Source organism: Medicago truncatula, chromosome 1 (genome assembly GCF_003473485.1).
Source record: "Medicago truncatula cultivar Jemalong A17 chromosome 1, MtrunA17r5.0-ANR, whole genome shotgun sequence".
Taxonomy (NCBI): domain Eukaryota; kingdom Viridiplantae; phylum Streptophyta; class Magnoliopsida; order Fabales; family Fabaceae; genus Medicago; species Medicago truncatula.
Window position 1 is genome coordinate 36251905 of NC_053042.1, and position 13112 is coordinate 36265016.

Here is a 13112-nt window from a genome sequence, read left to right on the forward strand (position 1 = left end):
AGATCCTTAAAGAAAAACCGCTCAGGTAAACATGGATGATTTCTTTAAACAAAAAAAAAGGATGATACATAGAAAATTAAAGGATAAATGTTAGACACTTAGAAATCCTAAATCAACATCGCAGATGTTTATACTATCATCGCTTGTTGGATTACTTGCAAAATGCATACAATGAACCAAAATAACAAGATGGTATTTAAGAACCGATCATCGTACACTAGCCAATTCAAATGTGCGAATGCTGAATTTTTTTTTGGCTTAATTGCACTTTTGGACCCCTATCTTTCCAAAAGTTGCGGTTATGGACCCCTAACTAATTTAAATACAAAACAGCCCCCTATATTTTGATTCTTTGGCAGTTTTGGACCCCCAAGGAAAAAAAAAACAAATTTGACACGTGGCATCTCACTTAGGGTGCCACGTCAGCGTTGACCGAGTCAACAATGGAATGGGGGTTCAAAACTACCAAAGAATCAAAACATAGGGGGCTGTTTTGCATTTAAATTAGTTAGGGGTCCATAACCGCAACTTTTGAAAAGATAGGGGTCCAAAAGTGCAATTAAGCCTTTTTTTTTCTTTCTAAAAGAATGATATTCATTCATTCAAATTTATAGAGTATATTAGAATCAAATATAAATTCAACATCGCCAAAAACAAAAAAGAAGCTGGAGAGTGAGAGGTATTATTGATTTATCAATCTGAATCAAACAAACACAATGTCAAGACGGAAACTTGATCTATCAATTTGAATCAAACAAAACCCTTGTTTGAACGAAGAAAATGAAAAAGAAAACTTAAAACAAGAAACCAGAGCCTTTGCTAGAGAGTGAGAGGTATACACTAATCAAACACAATTGACCCACGTCCAAACAATTAAAAGGCTACCACCATCAACCATAGTATCCTACATAAACATTAGCAGTTTTTGTCTTCAGCCACCATAATGACATATACTTAACTTTATCAAGCAACTGAGTCATAATTTTTTCTTTAATATTAAAGATCCGATCATTTATGTCTTGCCAAATGACCCAAACGCAAGCAAACCAGATTAAGTGCATGAAAGATCATCGTGCTTTAGATCCACATGTTAAATTAGCATAATGAACAAAATGATATGAAATAGAACTAGGGTCAACTGAAGAGAACCCCAGCCAATCACGAACCAGAACCCAGAGAATAGCAAAAAAATTACAATTAAGAACAAATGATTTACGATTTCACCTCGCCGCAACCACCGGTATAAAAATGTGCCTCATTAGTAATAATGCCACACAGAAACTAAAACATTCAAAGGAACATCCTTATTTTCTTTTCTTTTATGTGGATGGAAAATAATAATTAAAGGATTAAATATATTTGTAGTCCTCTAAAATTAACAAATTTTCATTTTAATTCCTATGAAATATTTTCCTTGATTTATCCTTTAACCGCTTATCTCCAACAAAATGTCACCCAATCATCATCTTTGGTAAACCTGATATTGTAGACGATGTGATTGTAATGTTTCCATGTGACTATTCATAGACATTTGTCTAAAGCGAATGTCAAGGACAAAAAACGGTTATGTTGTGTGCTAGAAAATCGAAGATCGAAGGGGGAAAAATTAGAAGGAATTGAACTAAAAATTCGCACATCCTGGAGATAGAAAACAATACTTTTGAAAGAATTAAAATTTTAAAAATACAGTGACTGAAACTAAAATTTACTAATTTTACAAAGGCCAAAAACATTTATTCCTAAACTAAACAACCACGCACTCAATAATGTTTGATAAAAATAAATAAATTACAATCCACCTGAACATCAAGAACAACTTCATGAACAATCCAATAAAAAATGTGGAGCCAACGGTGATTATTAATATAGAATTTGGCTCCCTGAATATCGAACTTGTAGTTGGCATGTTGAAATGATTGAATACCAGGAAGGATATCCTATAACCTAAACAAAACAGAAGTTCAGGGAGACGGTTCCCTCCTCTCAGAACCTCTTCAGAAAAAATACCCAAATTACAAAGTCAAAGCCCAGGAATAGACTCAAGATTGTACTTCTCGGAAGATTCAGCGTCCCTTCTCTCTTGTAATTTCGGCGTCGCGATGCCATCAAGAGCTTGTAAGTATGTGTAAGAGGCAGTTTGATTAGACGGTGGTGGACTTGGATTGCTAATTCTGCTGGCAAGGAAGCGGCGGATCAGTCCCCTAAGAAATGGAGCCATGGTTTCTGGCTCATATTCCAAGTAATACATGATCCCTCCCATGCAGAGAGAAAACAAGAAGACCTATACCACCGAAAGCATAAAATAAGATAATTTTGACAGTCGTAATACAAGGCTAGACTCAATTTTCTCACCATAGAGGGCCCTTATGCAAAATAGTTGGAGTATTAGTTGAATTAATGTCTTAATTCCTACTCGTATTTCTTATATCTCCTACAATTAAATTCTCATTCTCTGATTATATGAAGTTGTAGATGGACATTAGAGCTAAAAAAGAAGCCTCAATGGTCGAACAAACATTCATTTCATAACAAATGGATGGATGCTATAGAATGATAAGAGAATTGCTTCTTTTAATTCAGTGCAGGGTAACAAAACAACATACCTCTGCATTCCTAATTTTTGGAAGCAGGTGCCTGTTCACCAAGATATACCATAATGAATCTACTGATCGGGGAAGAACATATAAAGCTAGCTCACCACGCCTTGCTTTTTTCTCCAATAGCACTGAAAGGGCAGATATTCCACCTGCTATCCAATACACAAGTTTGTGATCTTTTGATGCAACTTTTCTATGTAAACATATGACTGCCTGCAAAACCAGAAAGACATTAGAAATATTAATATTACGGATGTATTAGAAATGTAAAAAACAACAAAGAAAAACATATACCTGAAAGATTCCAACAAAAGCAGACAAAAAGGCTGTTGAGCGCACAGCACCTTTAACGGCAAACCAGAAAGTGCGGAAAGGAGCAGCAGTGAACTAAAAAAAAAACAAGCATCTTCATCAGAAAGAAATAAAAAAGGTCCAAAATAACAACAATGGCGATCACAGAAGTTACAGCAACGGCAGTGATAGAAGTTGCGGCATTGGTTATTGCAGACTGAAGACAAAATGTCTATCAATGACATTATTCAATCATAGCAAAAAAAACTACTCAATCTTAGCAATATGTTAGTAGAATATTTATTTCATCCTTTAAATCATGAGATGACAGTTTGGAAATGAGACAAAAAAAATCACTTAGATTGATGATAGAAAAAGAAAACGAATGAAACCCAAGATTTAAAGTGAACTATTAAAATTTGGGTTGTGCCTAACTCAAATAAAACCGGGTTGTAGGGTGTGAGAGATGTATCCCATTTATGAACAACTTTTCAAGCATATCTCATCCAATGTGGGCCTCTTAAGTCTTAACACGCACTCTTAACGCCCAAGGTTAGATATCTTGAACATGTCCCAACTGGCCCAATAGAAGGTGGCCTACCAGATCTTGGATAGACTCTTATACCATCTTAAAAATTGGGTTGAACCTAACTCAACCCTAAAAAATCAGCTTGTAAGGTAAGAGATGCCTCCCACTTATATAAATATGTAACTTATAAAAATGAGAGACAACAATAAATAGTCAAATTTTGACCCCCTAAACCCTAAACATATTGTGGCAACGGAGGCACCTTGACAAGTGCATTATAGCAGTATAGAGATATGGAGACGGTGAAAGAAATCATCAATAAAAAACTGGGAATCAGTAGTATTGGACCTTTAGAAGCCTTTCGTTTCAAATTACTCAGAATTTCAGATTGAAATGCGTGGAGAGGAAAGATAAAAATTACAAACATGAAATTCAAATGTCTGTACCATCAAACTGAAACTATCATCCTTGTGGCAACGTGATAGACACATAGCTAATTCTATAAAAAATTGTCAGACTCTAAACTTACGCATATCTTTGCTTTTTACATGACCGTTTTATTGCTAAACTTTTCGAGTTTTACACAAATAGTTTGGTTGGGGAGTACCTTTTGTAGGTGCAGAACGACAAATGGCACAAAGGTCAGAGAGAAGTATAGCGGGAACGTTTTCTTAAATGTTGCTGATGTTGCATTTACTTCGTGAGCTAAACATGAATTTGTTCCTGCGTGAATGATGGAACAAGGAATAATGGAGGGAAATTCTTCCAACTTCACATAGTCAGATTTTCCTCTGCGAGATAAGAAGGCATGCAGTGATGCAACGTCAACTGGATGACCTCTACAGCTATCCCTTACAGCCCTGTATACAGGCGCTGCAACTGGTCCGGTCTTTTGAATGAAATCTTGATAGGATTTCGGCAAGCTCTCAGGACGCATTACAAATGCATACATAACCTGAAATAGTTTTCTTATTAATAACATCATTGAAAGTGTTCCACCAAGTAGGACGTACAAAAAATTTAAGATTTACATGAAAACCATAACCACTGATAATTTTAGTTGAGGAAACCATGACGTATTGCACTAAAAAGAATCAAGTTGAAAACATTAATTACTAAGCAATTTACTAGTCACACAGATGGTAATTTATACTCTGCAGAGAGTATAGGCACAATAGGCATAATTGAAGAGCTGGTGAGATTGTGAGAGACTCATTCATTGAACCTCTGCACAAGGCTTGACGATAACAATTAACAAACTTCAAACCAGGAAAAACAAAATCTACACCAGATCAGTCTTACAATGGTTGGGCATTTCATGGTAATTTGGTAGATTTCTACGATAAGTTATACATCTTCAATTATTTTCACAAACTGCATTAGTACATACTACATAGTACGAGAACACAAAGAATGAATAATCATAGAAGCATTGACACAAATACAAACACCGGACACGATACTGAAACGAGTAGTAATTTATGAAAATGAAAGGGATTGAATGTAACCACTTGTGTCATTGTCGGTTTCGGACACCGACACATTCGGACATCGGATACATCTTTAATTAAAGTGTCAGTGCTACATAGCTAATAATTGCAAAAGAACAAAATAAGATTATAAAACTCCAAATAAAACATAGAAAACCTAATCAAATTCATAAATAAAATATGTAAAAGTACCAATCATATGTACAAATAAAGCCCTAATAAAATATGAAAATATCCTAAATAAATTCCAGTTCTATTGCACTCTGTCACTTGATCTTCAAAAAGCTTTTGCACAAGCCCGTTCAATACTTTTTTTGTCTGGTCATTTTCTGAGGCTTCGATTATTATCAGAGTTCCTTTTTAAGGTTTTCTCCTAGAGTTTTTTCAATCTTCCATTTGATCCATTTTTTCATAGAAGCCTCTATTGATCTTCTATTCTCACCATTTCTTTATCTAAAATCCCATGACTTAAATAGAGTCCAATCACTCACCTCAGCATACACGTCTGATGCAATTATTTCACCCCTCCTTTTGTCACTATACAGCCCAACATGCAATACCCGCTTGATAAACATATCTCCTATGAGGTCAAGTTATATGTATATGTCTTCCTTTTCAGAAAAATGCATCAGAAATGAGTTCACAAAAGCCAGTGCCATCCAACAAGGCTTGGCATCTTGATAATTGAGAAGTCTCTTGATAACGTAAAAATGTATATTTTCCCTTCCCTAATTTCTTTTCAAATTTTACTACTTTCCCTTCCCATTTGAGCTTTACGTAACAACTCTAGTTTTGTCACCATACAAATATCAACCCTTCTATTCATGAAAAAAAAATTCCGTGATTCTCATGGTTGTTCAATTGATGCCAGATTATCAATTATTTGACACTTAGAAATTACAAGGGTGATAAGTTACGAATAAACCCTAGCATGAAAAGCCAAATGAAAAGTGAATACCTGTGCACAAGAAAGGGAAAACAGCAGAGAATCTCCATGTCTCCAATGACTTCCCCAAAGGTGAAACTTGTTCTTAGATTTTGCAGAATTATAAGCGCACTGATATATAAACATGTATTAGCCTTGTGGATGCAGATAATTTTCAAGTTAAAAATGTTTATACATCTGTATCAAATTGTTCAGAAACCACTCCGGGGATTCGCTTTCAAATACCTGGGCCAACCTAGCTAACAGATATAAAGCCAGTGTGCGCCTCCTATTTGAATCATTTAGTGCCAGAATTGAGAAGCCAGCAACTGAACCTGCTAAAATTCTGCTCCATCATCCCCTTAAACAGAGTCATAAATAAGCAACGTATGCATACATCAACAACATAAAACAATATCCAAGCATTTATATACAACAAAGCAAAATCAAAAAGAAGGTTATTCAATAACCTCTAAATCAAGAAGAGTTTGTATTGTAACTTACGCGTTCACTGGTGTCTCTTTTTTCCTCAACTTTCTAAACAAGCATCTAAGAGCATGATAAGATCCAGTGAAACCACCAAAAAGTAAACCAATACGACAAGCTTCTTCCCTCACCATTAGGTCTTTTTCTGAAACAAGTTGCTGCAAATAAAAACATGTTTACATACTCATATGTTCCCGGTTCTTCACTTTGTTTAAAAGCAAAAAATGTACCACATAAACAACAGCCAATAGTTTTAAGAGAAGCCCATTGGGTGTGTTTTTTACTCCCTCCGTCCCATAATAACTAAGCCATTTTCAATAAAAAATTGTCCCAATATAAGTGAGCTATTTCACTTTTCAATACATCATTAATTACTTTTTTCCCTTTATAACTCTAATTAATACTCCTCCGTTCCTTTTTAAGTGTCACTTTTGGAGAAAAATTTTGTTTCAATTTAACTGCCACTTTCAAAGTTCAATGCAACATTAAATGTTGTTTTACCAATATTACCCTTAGTTATTTATTGTGGAGAAAGAAATATATAAAATGAGATATTAAATGAATAAGGTTATTCTAGTAAAAGTATGAAGTATTGTATCAAAAGTAGTAATATTTATTGATTGTATTGGTTTGTGTAAAATGTCAAAAGTGACAATTAAAAAGGAACGGAGGTAGTACTACTTTCATCACTCCCAATTCAATATATTCCACTTTGCATTTGTGATAGTGGAAAATAGACCAATACTTAACAAGAGCACTTAAAACCATTTTTCTCTCTCCTTCATTTATACATTTGTCTTAATATGTGTGATTTGAGCAAATGGCTCAGTTAATCCGGGATGGAGGGAGTATGTCATTTCAAATTTATAAGCTAGCTCAACCGCTAATTTTACCAAACACTACAAATTCAATCAACTAGCTTATCAGCCACCAACTATCAGCTAATTTATCATCTGTCTGTTGTAAGCTAGACTATAAGCTATCCACCATTTTTTTACCCGAGTCAATACCAATTCACAAATCAACACACAACAAAATTAAAATTGAACTAAACTTGATAAGACCCTACTTCTAGATTAATTTAACTATAATTTATCAAAATATATAAATTTGAAAGCACAATTATTTCAAAATCAGCTTTAGGTTTCTGTTGTCTCTGGTTCATTCAATCGAAACTTGATCCAACAAAAAACAAAATTGAACTGAATTTTGATCAGACATACATTTCCTAAGTCAAACACATTCAATATTTTATATAATCAAACATTCAATGCAGCTAATAAACATCGAAAATTGAAATTTTAGAACCCTAATTTGATCAATCACAAACCTTGAGATCAAGGAGAGAAGAGTAAGATTGCCTTCGAGCAAGCTTGAAAGCGCGAAGGAGAATACCAATGCCGACTCTAACACCATAGGAAAGAAGGAAGGTCTGGCAGAGATTACCAATGGCGTGGGCGATGCAAGACTCATCGGGACCATGATCGCAGGGAGGAGAGTCGAGATTGTTGTGGTGGTGGAGGTTCTGGAAAGCATGAGCAGCGGCGCGTCGTTGACGGCGTTGAAGCTCCTCGATTGCGTCACGGAGACGGTCCTCCGCTTCGCGAAGACGGCGCTCCGGGTCGGAATTGTCGGTGATGGGAGGTGACGGAGGGGAGGAAGGTGCCATGGGAAAGGGAATTGAATTACTGTGACAGTTGAAAGATCATTTCGGAATCTGATCTGTTACCAATCACTTTCATACATACGTTGGTTTTTGTATTAGAGAGCTTTTTATGTTTTCTGTTTTTTTTTTTTTTATAAAAATATTACTACATAAAATTTATAAATATTAATGATTAATGATAAGATCGAATATTCGTGACATTAATTAACAAATATGAATATTTATATGTTTTCTTTTTTTGATGTTCTTATAAAGTATTTTAATTAAAATAAGTTCAATTCAAATATTCTAAAACTATAAAATTATTTTACACGGTCAATCGATTAAAATTAGTAATCAACCAAATAAAATCACTCTTTTAAAATACATCAGCCTAAATAAAAATAAAAAATCAAGTAAAATCTGAAGACTGAAGTAATAATTGCCATCACTCCATGTTTAATTTTTTACAATTTTGATTCAATTTCTTTTTTATCTTTAGAACTACTTCCTCCTTTCACCTTTCATACCTAGTTTTCATGGTGGATACAACACGGCAAGCTTCTCAATTAATGATAAAGGGTTGTTTTTTCTGTAAGGCTACCCTGTAAGGATCGCTCGTCAGTCTTGAAAATTTTGAAGAATAGAGTGAGGAAGCGTCAAGGTTCCGCTAGGTTGAAGAAGGGGGTGGATGTGGTAGCTCTAAGCAAATTGAATAGTCCGTCTTCATCTGATTATGTGAATAACGATTGGTCTAATTGGGTAGTCATGCATGGGGTTGAGAAGGTTGCGGTAGAGGATGTATGGGGGATTGGTAAGGCGATAGGGCTCCAATTTAAGGGGGATACTCATAATATGTTTGGTGCGCTAGCAAGAAATGGGAAAGGTAGGGTTACGTCGCGGAGTCAGGAGGTGTCGGAGGGAGGTGGGTCGTCTAGTGGGGCTAATTAGGTGGTGGTGTTGCCTGCGGGTGTGTTGGCGGGGGAGGGGGTTTGAGATGAAGTTGATTTCTTGGAATGTTCGGGGGTTAGGAGGGTTTGAGAAGAGGAAGGAGGTTCGTTCTTTGGTTCTTGAGAAAAGGCCTATTATTTTGTGTTTACAAGAGACTAAATTGCAAGTGGTTGATCTTGGGGTGGTTTCTTCTTTGTGGGGGGATTCGCCTTGTTCCTTTTCGTTCCGTCCTTCTTGTGGGGCGTCTGGGGGGTTGTTGTCAGTGTGGGATACTTCAGAGGTGGAGGTGTGGTCTTCTGTTAGTCGTGACCATACGCTTATAATTAATGGCCGTTTTATTAAGTCTAATGAGGAGTTCTACTTGTTTAACATTTATGCTCCTTGTGATGGAGCAGCTAGGAAGTTGTTATGGGATTCTTTAACTCTGCGTTTACAGCTTTTGAGGGGTCGGAAAATATGTGCCTGCGGGGATTTTAATGATGTCCGGTGTAGTGAAGAAAGAAGATCAGTGAATGCAAGATATTCCTCTTTGGATTTTTCTCATTTCAATTCATTCATTGACGAAAATTCTCTGAATGATTTGCCTTTGGGAGGTCGTAAGTTTACTTGGTTTAAAGGGGATGGGAGATCTATGAGTCGGCTTGATCGATTTTTGCTTTCGGAGGATTGGTGTCTGGCTTGGCCAAATTGTTTACAGATAGCTCAGTTGCGAGGTTTATCGGATCATTGTCCTTTGGTGTTGTCTGTTGATGAGGAGGATTGGGGTCCTAGATCGTCCAGGTTATTAAAGTGTTGGACTGATATTCCGGGTTATAAGCAGTTTGTTAGTACTAAATGGAAATCTTTTCAGGTCGACGGCTGGAGTGGTTATGTGTTAAAGGAAAAGTTCAAATTGATTAAAGTGGCCCTTAAGGAATGGCATGTCAACCATACTCAAAACTTACCAGGTAAGATAACCGCACTAAAGGACAGGTTGGCGGAGTTAGATGCGAAAGGAGAAGGCGAGTTGTTGTCTGATGTTGAGTGTGTTGAGATGCGTGGTATTGCAACAGATATTCAATCTTTGTCCCGTCTTAATGCTAGTATTTGTTGGCAACAGTCTCGAGTGCGTTGGTTGCGTGATGGTGATGCTAACTCGAAATTTTTTCACTCTTAGATGTCTTCTAGGCGCCGCCATAATGCTTTGTGTTCTATTTCTGTTGATGGGGTGGTGGTAGACTGCTGTTTACACGCATTTCGCGGACCATTTTCAGGCTATCAATGTTGAGCGTCCTAGTGTGGCGAACTTGAACTTTCGGGCCTTGTCTGTGTCGGAAGGTGGGAGCTTAATCAAGCCTTTTTCAGTGTAGGAGATTAGAGAAGCAGTGTGGGATTGTGATAGTGATAAGAGTTCAGGTCCTGATGGGATTAATTTTGGCTTCATTAAGGAGTTCTGGCTTGATATGAAGGATGAGATTGTGCGTTTTGTTTCTGAAATTCACCGCAATGGGAAGCTTTCCAAAGGTATCAATACTACTTTCATTGCTCTCATTCCTAAAGTAGCTAGTCCTCAAAAGCTCAATGATTTTCGTCCTATTTCGTTGGTGGGGAGTCTGTATAAGATTTTGGCTAAGCTGCTAGCTAATAGATTGCGGGGGGTTATTGGTTCTGTTGTTTCAGAGTCTCAGTCGGCTTTTGTCAAGAATAGACAAATTTTAGATGGTATTCTAATTGCTAACGAAATTGTCGATGAAGCTTGTAAATCTAAAAAAGAGCTTATGTTGTTTAAGGTGGATTTTGAGAAGGCTTATGATTCGGTGGACTGGGGTTACTTAGATTCTGTTATGGGGTGCATGTCTTTTCCTGTTCTCTGGAGAAAATGGATCAAAGAATGTGTCAGCATTGCCACAACGTCTGTTTTAGTTAATGGAAGTCCAACTGATGAATTCCCGTTGAAGAGAGGGTTAAGACAAGGCGACCCTTTATCTCCTTTTTTGTTCTTGTTGGCGGCGGAGGGTCTTAATATTGTGATGAAATCATTGGTTGAGGCTCAATTGTTCTCTAGCTACAACATTGGGGCCGTTAATCCGGTTGTTGTTTCTCACCTCCAATTTGCTGACGACGCATTATTGTTAGGGTCTAAAAGTTGGGCCAATGTCCGTGCGTTAAGGGCGGCCCTTGTGCTGTTCGAGGCTATGTCGGGTTTGAAAGTGAATTTTCATAAGAGTATGCTGGTGGGGGTGAATATTGGGTTGTCCTGGTTATATGAAGCTGCATCCGTGTTGAGTTGTAAAGTTGGAACTGTCCCTTTCTTGTACCTAGGTATTCCTATTGGTGGTAACACTCGAAGATTGTGTTTCTGGGAACCTATTGTGAATTGTATTAAATCTAGACTGTCGGGTTGGAATAGTCGGTTTCTCTCTTTTGGTGGTCGCTTGGTTCTACTCAAATCTGTCTTGACCTCTCTGCCTGTCTATGCACTTTCCTTCTTCAAAGCTCCAGCAGGTATAATCTCCTCTATTGATTCTTTGTTTATTATTTTTTTGGGGGGGAGTGAGGATAATAGGAAAATTTCTTGGTTAAGTTGGCAAACTGTTTGTTTAAAAAAGGAGTATGGCGGTTTGGGGGTGAGGAAATTGAAGGAGTTTAATTTAGCTTTGTTAGGAAAATGGTGTTGGCGGATGTTGGTGGATAGAGGTGGTTTGTGGTATAGGGTTTTAGTCGCTAGGTATGGCGAATTAGGTGGCAGGTTGGAGGTTGGGGGCCGGAGTGTTTCATGCTGGTGGTCGGAGGTGAGGCGTCTTAGGGATGTGGTAGCGGGTGGTTTGAGGATCAGGTGTTGAGGAGAGTTGGTGATGGGGTTGACACTTCGTTTTGGTCTGATATGTGGATAGGGGAGGCTCCTCTTTGTGTGCGATTTAGGCGGTTGTTTGAGTTAACAGAGAATAAGTCTATGTCCGTGGCCGACTTGCTCTCTGTTGATTCGGAGCGGTGGGGGGAGGTGTGGAGGTGGAGACGTAGGTTATGGCAGTGGAAGGAGGAGTTGCTAGATGAGTGTAGGGCTTTACTTCTTGATGTTTCCTTGAATCCTAATGTTTCAGATAGCTGGGTGTGGCTTCCGGACCCATCTGGTGGATACACAGTTCGAGGCACATATAGTTTGTTAATCTCTCAGGTACCTCCGGTCGCCGACTATGATCTGGATTTCGTGTGGCACAAACAGGTTCCCTTGAAGGTTTCCGTTTTTGCGTGGAGGCTCATCCGTGATCGTTTACCAACAAGGACAAATTTGATTGCTAGACGGGTGTTGTCGCCTGACATGTCTTCGTGTGTTGCTGGCTGTGGTCATCCTGAATCGGCTCGACATCTATTTTTACTGTGTGATACTTTTGGTTCTCTGTGGCATTTGGTGCGAGATTGGATCGGTTGCTTTGGGGTGGACACAGATAATATTTCAGATCATTTTTTATAGTTCACTCATTTGATAGGTGGTGGTGCTGCTAGACGTTCTTTTATGCAACTAATCTGGCTTCTTTGTGCCTGGGTTGTTTGGAATGAACGTAATAACCGTATGTTTAATTATGTTGTTACCCCCATCCCTTGTTTACTTGATAAGATTAAGCTGTTGTCTCTAGGTTGGTTGAAAGCTAAAAAAGCTACCTTTGTTTTTGGGACTCAGCAGTGGTGGTCAAGCCCTCTTGTTTGTTTGGGTATTGGCTAATGTTTTTCTGTTGTGTTTTGTTTGTAACCGTTGTAACTCTTGGTTTTTGAGGTAGTCTCTAAGGCACACCTTGTGCGTTTGGAACTACTAATTCGTATATAATTCCATTTTAGCTTGTTCGAAAAAAAAAATTGTTGGATCGTTGTTAAAACAATAGATAGGGAGCATTAGGTAAGAGTGCGAGAGCATGAAAAAAAATTAATTTTGTTTTACAACTACGCTCAATTTTACAAGTTTCTTACGCTCAATTTTTTAATAAAGAGATTTATATTGATCTAAAGCATTCTAGGATTAAATTTGTTGCCATGACAAGTGCGGGAGAAATAGTTTGAAGATCAAAAAGATATTGAATCAAAAATGTAAAAAAAAAAAAACTAATGGTGGAGTGATCGAAGTTATTAGTCCAGATTTTATTAAATTTATGTGTCTTAAAAATTGATTTTTTTTTTGTTGGTGAAGTCTTAAAAATTGATTTTAAGTGATTGATAGTTACACTGA

The 13112-nt window shown here is 37.4% G+C and overlaps 2 protein-coding genes across 2 annotated transcripts; one reads left to right on the top strand and one right to left on the bottom strand.

Annotated features, from left to right (window-relative positions):
* Window positions 1-1689: 1689 nt before the first annotated feature.
* On the bottom strand, window positions 1690-8080 carry LOC11425617 (uncharacterized). Its single transcript, XM_003590661.4, has 8 exons — window positions 7649-8080; window positions 6337-6476; window positions 6079-6178; window positions 5866-5964; window positions 4025-4372; window positions 2892-2984; window positions 2604-2810; window positions 1690-2281 (listed from the first exon to the last, which is right to left on the bottom strand). Exons 1-8 carry the CDS (start codon window positions 7985-7987, stop codon window positions 2021-2023), a joined length of 1587 nt encoding a protein of 528 aa, XP_003590709.2. The 5' UTR covers window positions 7988-8080; the 3' UTR covers window positions 1690-2020.
* A 651-nt stretch (window positions 8081-8731) lies between these two features.
* LOC112418611 (uncharacterized) lies at window positions 8732-12365 on the top strand. Its single transcript, XM_024775036.2, has 4 exons — window positions 8732-8888; window positions 8995-10019; window positions 10264-11398; window positions 11788-12365. The coding sequence occupies exons 1-4, from the start codon at window positions 8732-8734 to the stop codon at window positions 12363-12365; spliced, it is 2895 nt and encodes a 964-aa protein (XP_024630804.2).
* The last annotated feature ends 747 nt before the right edge of the window (window positions 12366-13112 follow it).

Excerpts from the sequence above, each read along its gene's own strand:
- LOC11425617 (XM_003590661.4), bottom strand. The coding sequence starts at position 7,987 with ATGGCACCTTCCTCCCCTCCGTCACCTCCCATCACCGACAATTCCGAC. Across the intron at positions 5,965-6,078 it reads TGTTAGCTAGGTTGGCCCAG|TGCGCTTATAATTCTGCAAA; the intron begins GTATTTGAAAGC and ends TTTATATATCAG. Across the intron at positions 4,373-5,865 it reads TTTCCCTTTCTTGTGCACAG|GTTATGTATGCATTTGTAAT; the intron begins GTATTCACTTTT and ends AAACTATTTCAG.
- LOC112418611 (XM_024775036.2), top strand. The coding sequence starts at position 8,732 with ATGCATGGGGTTGAGAAGGTTGCGGTAGAGGATGTATGGGGGATTGGT. Across the intron at positions 8,889-8,994 it reads TCAGGAGGTGTCGGAGGGAG|GAGGGTTTGAGAAGAGGAAG; the intron begins GTGGGTCGTCTA and ends TTCGGGGGTTAG. Across the intron at positions 10,020-10,263 it reads TTTGTTGGCAACAGTCTCGA|GAGATTAGAGAAGCAGTGTG; the intron begins GTGCGTTGGTTG and ends TTTTCAGTGTAG.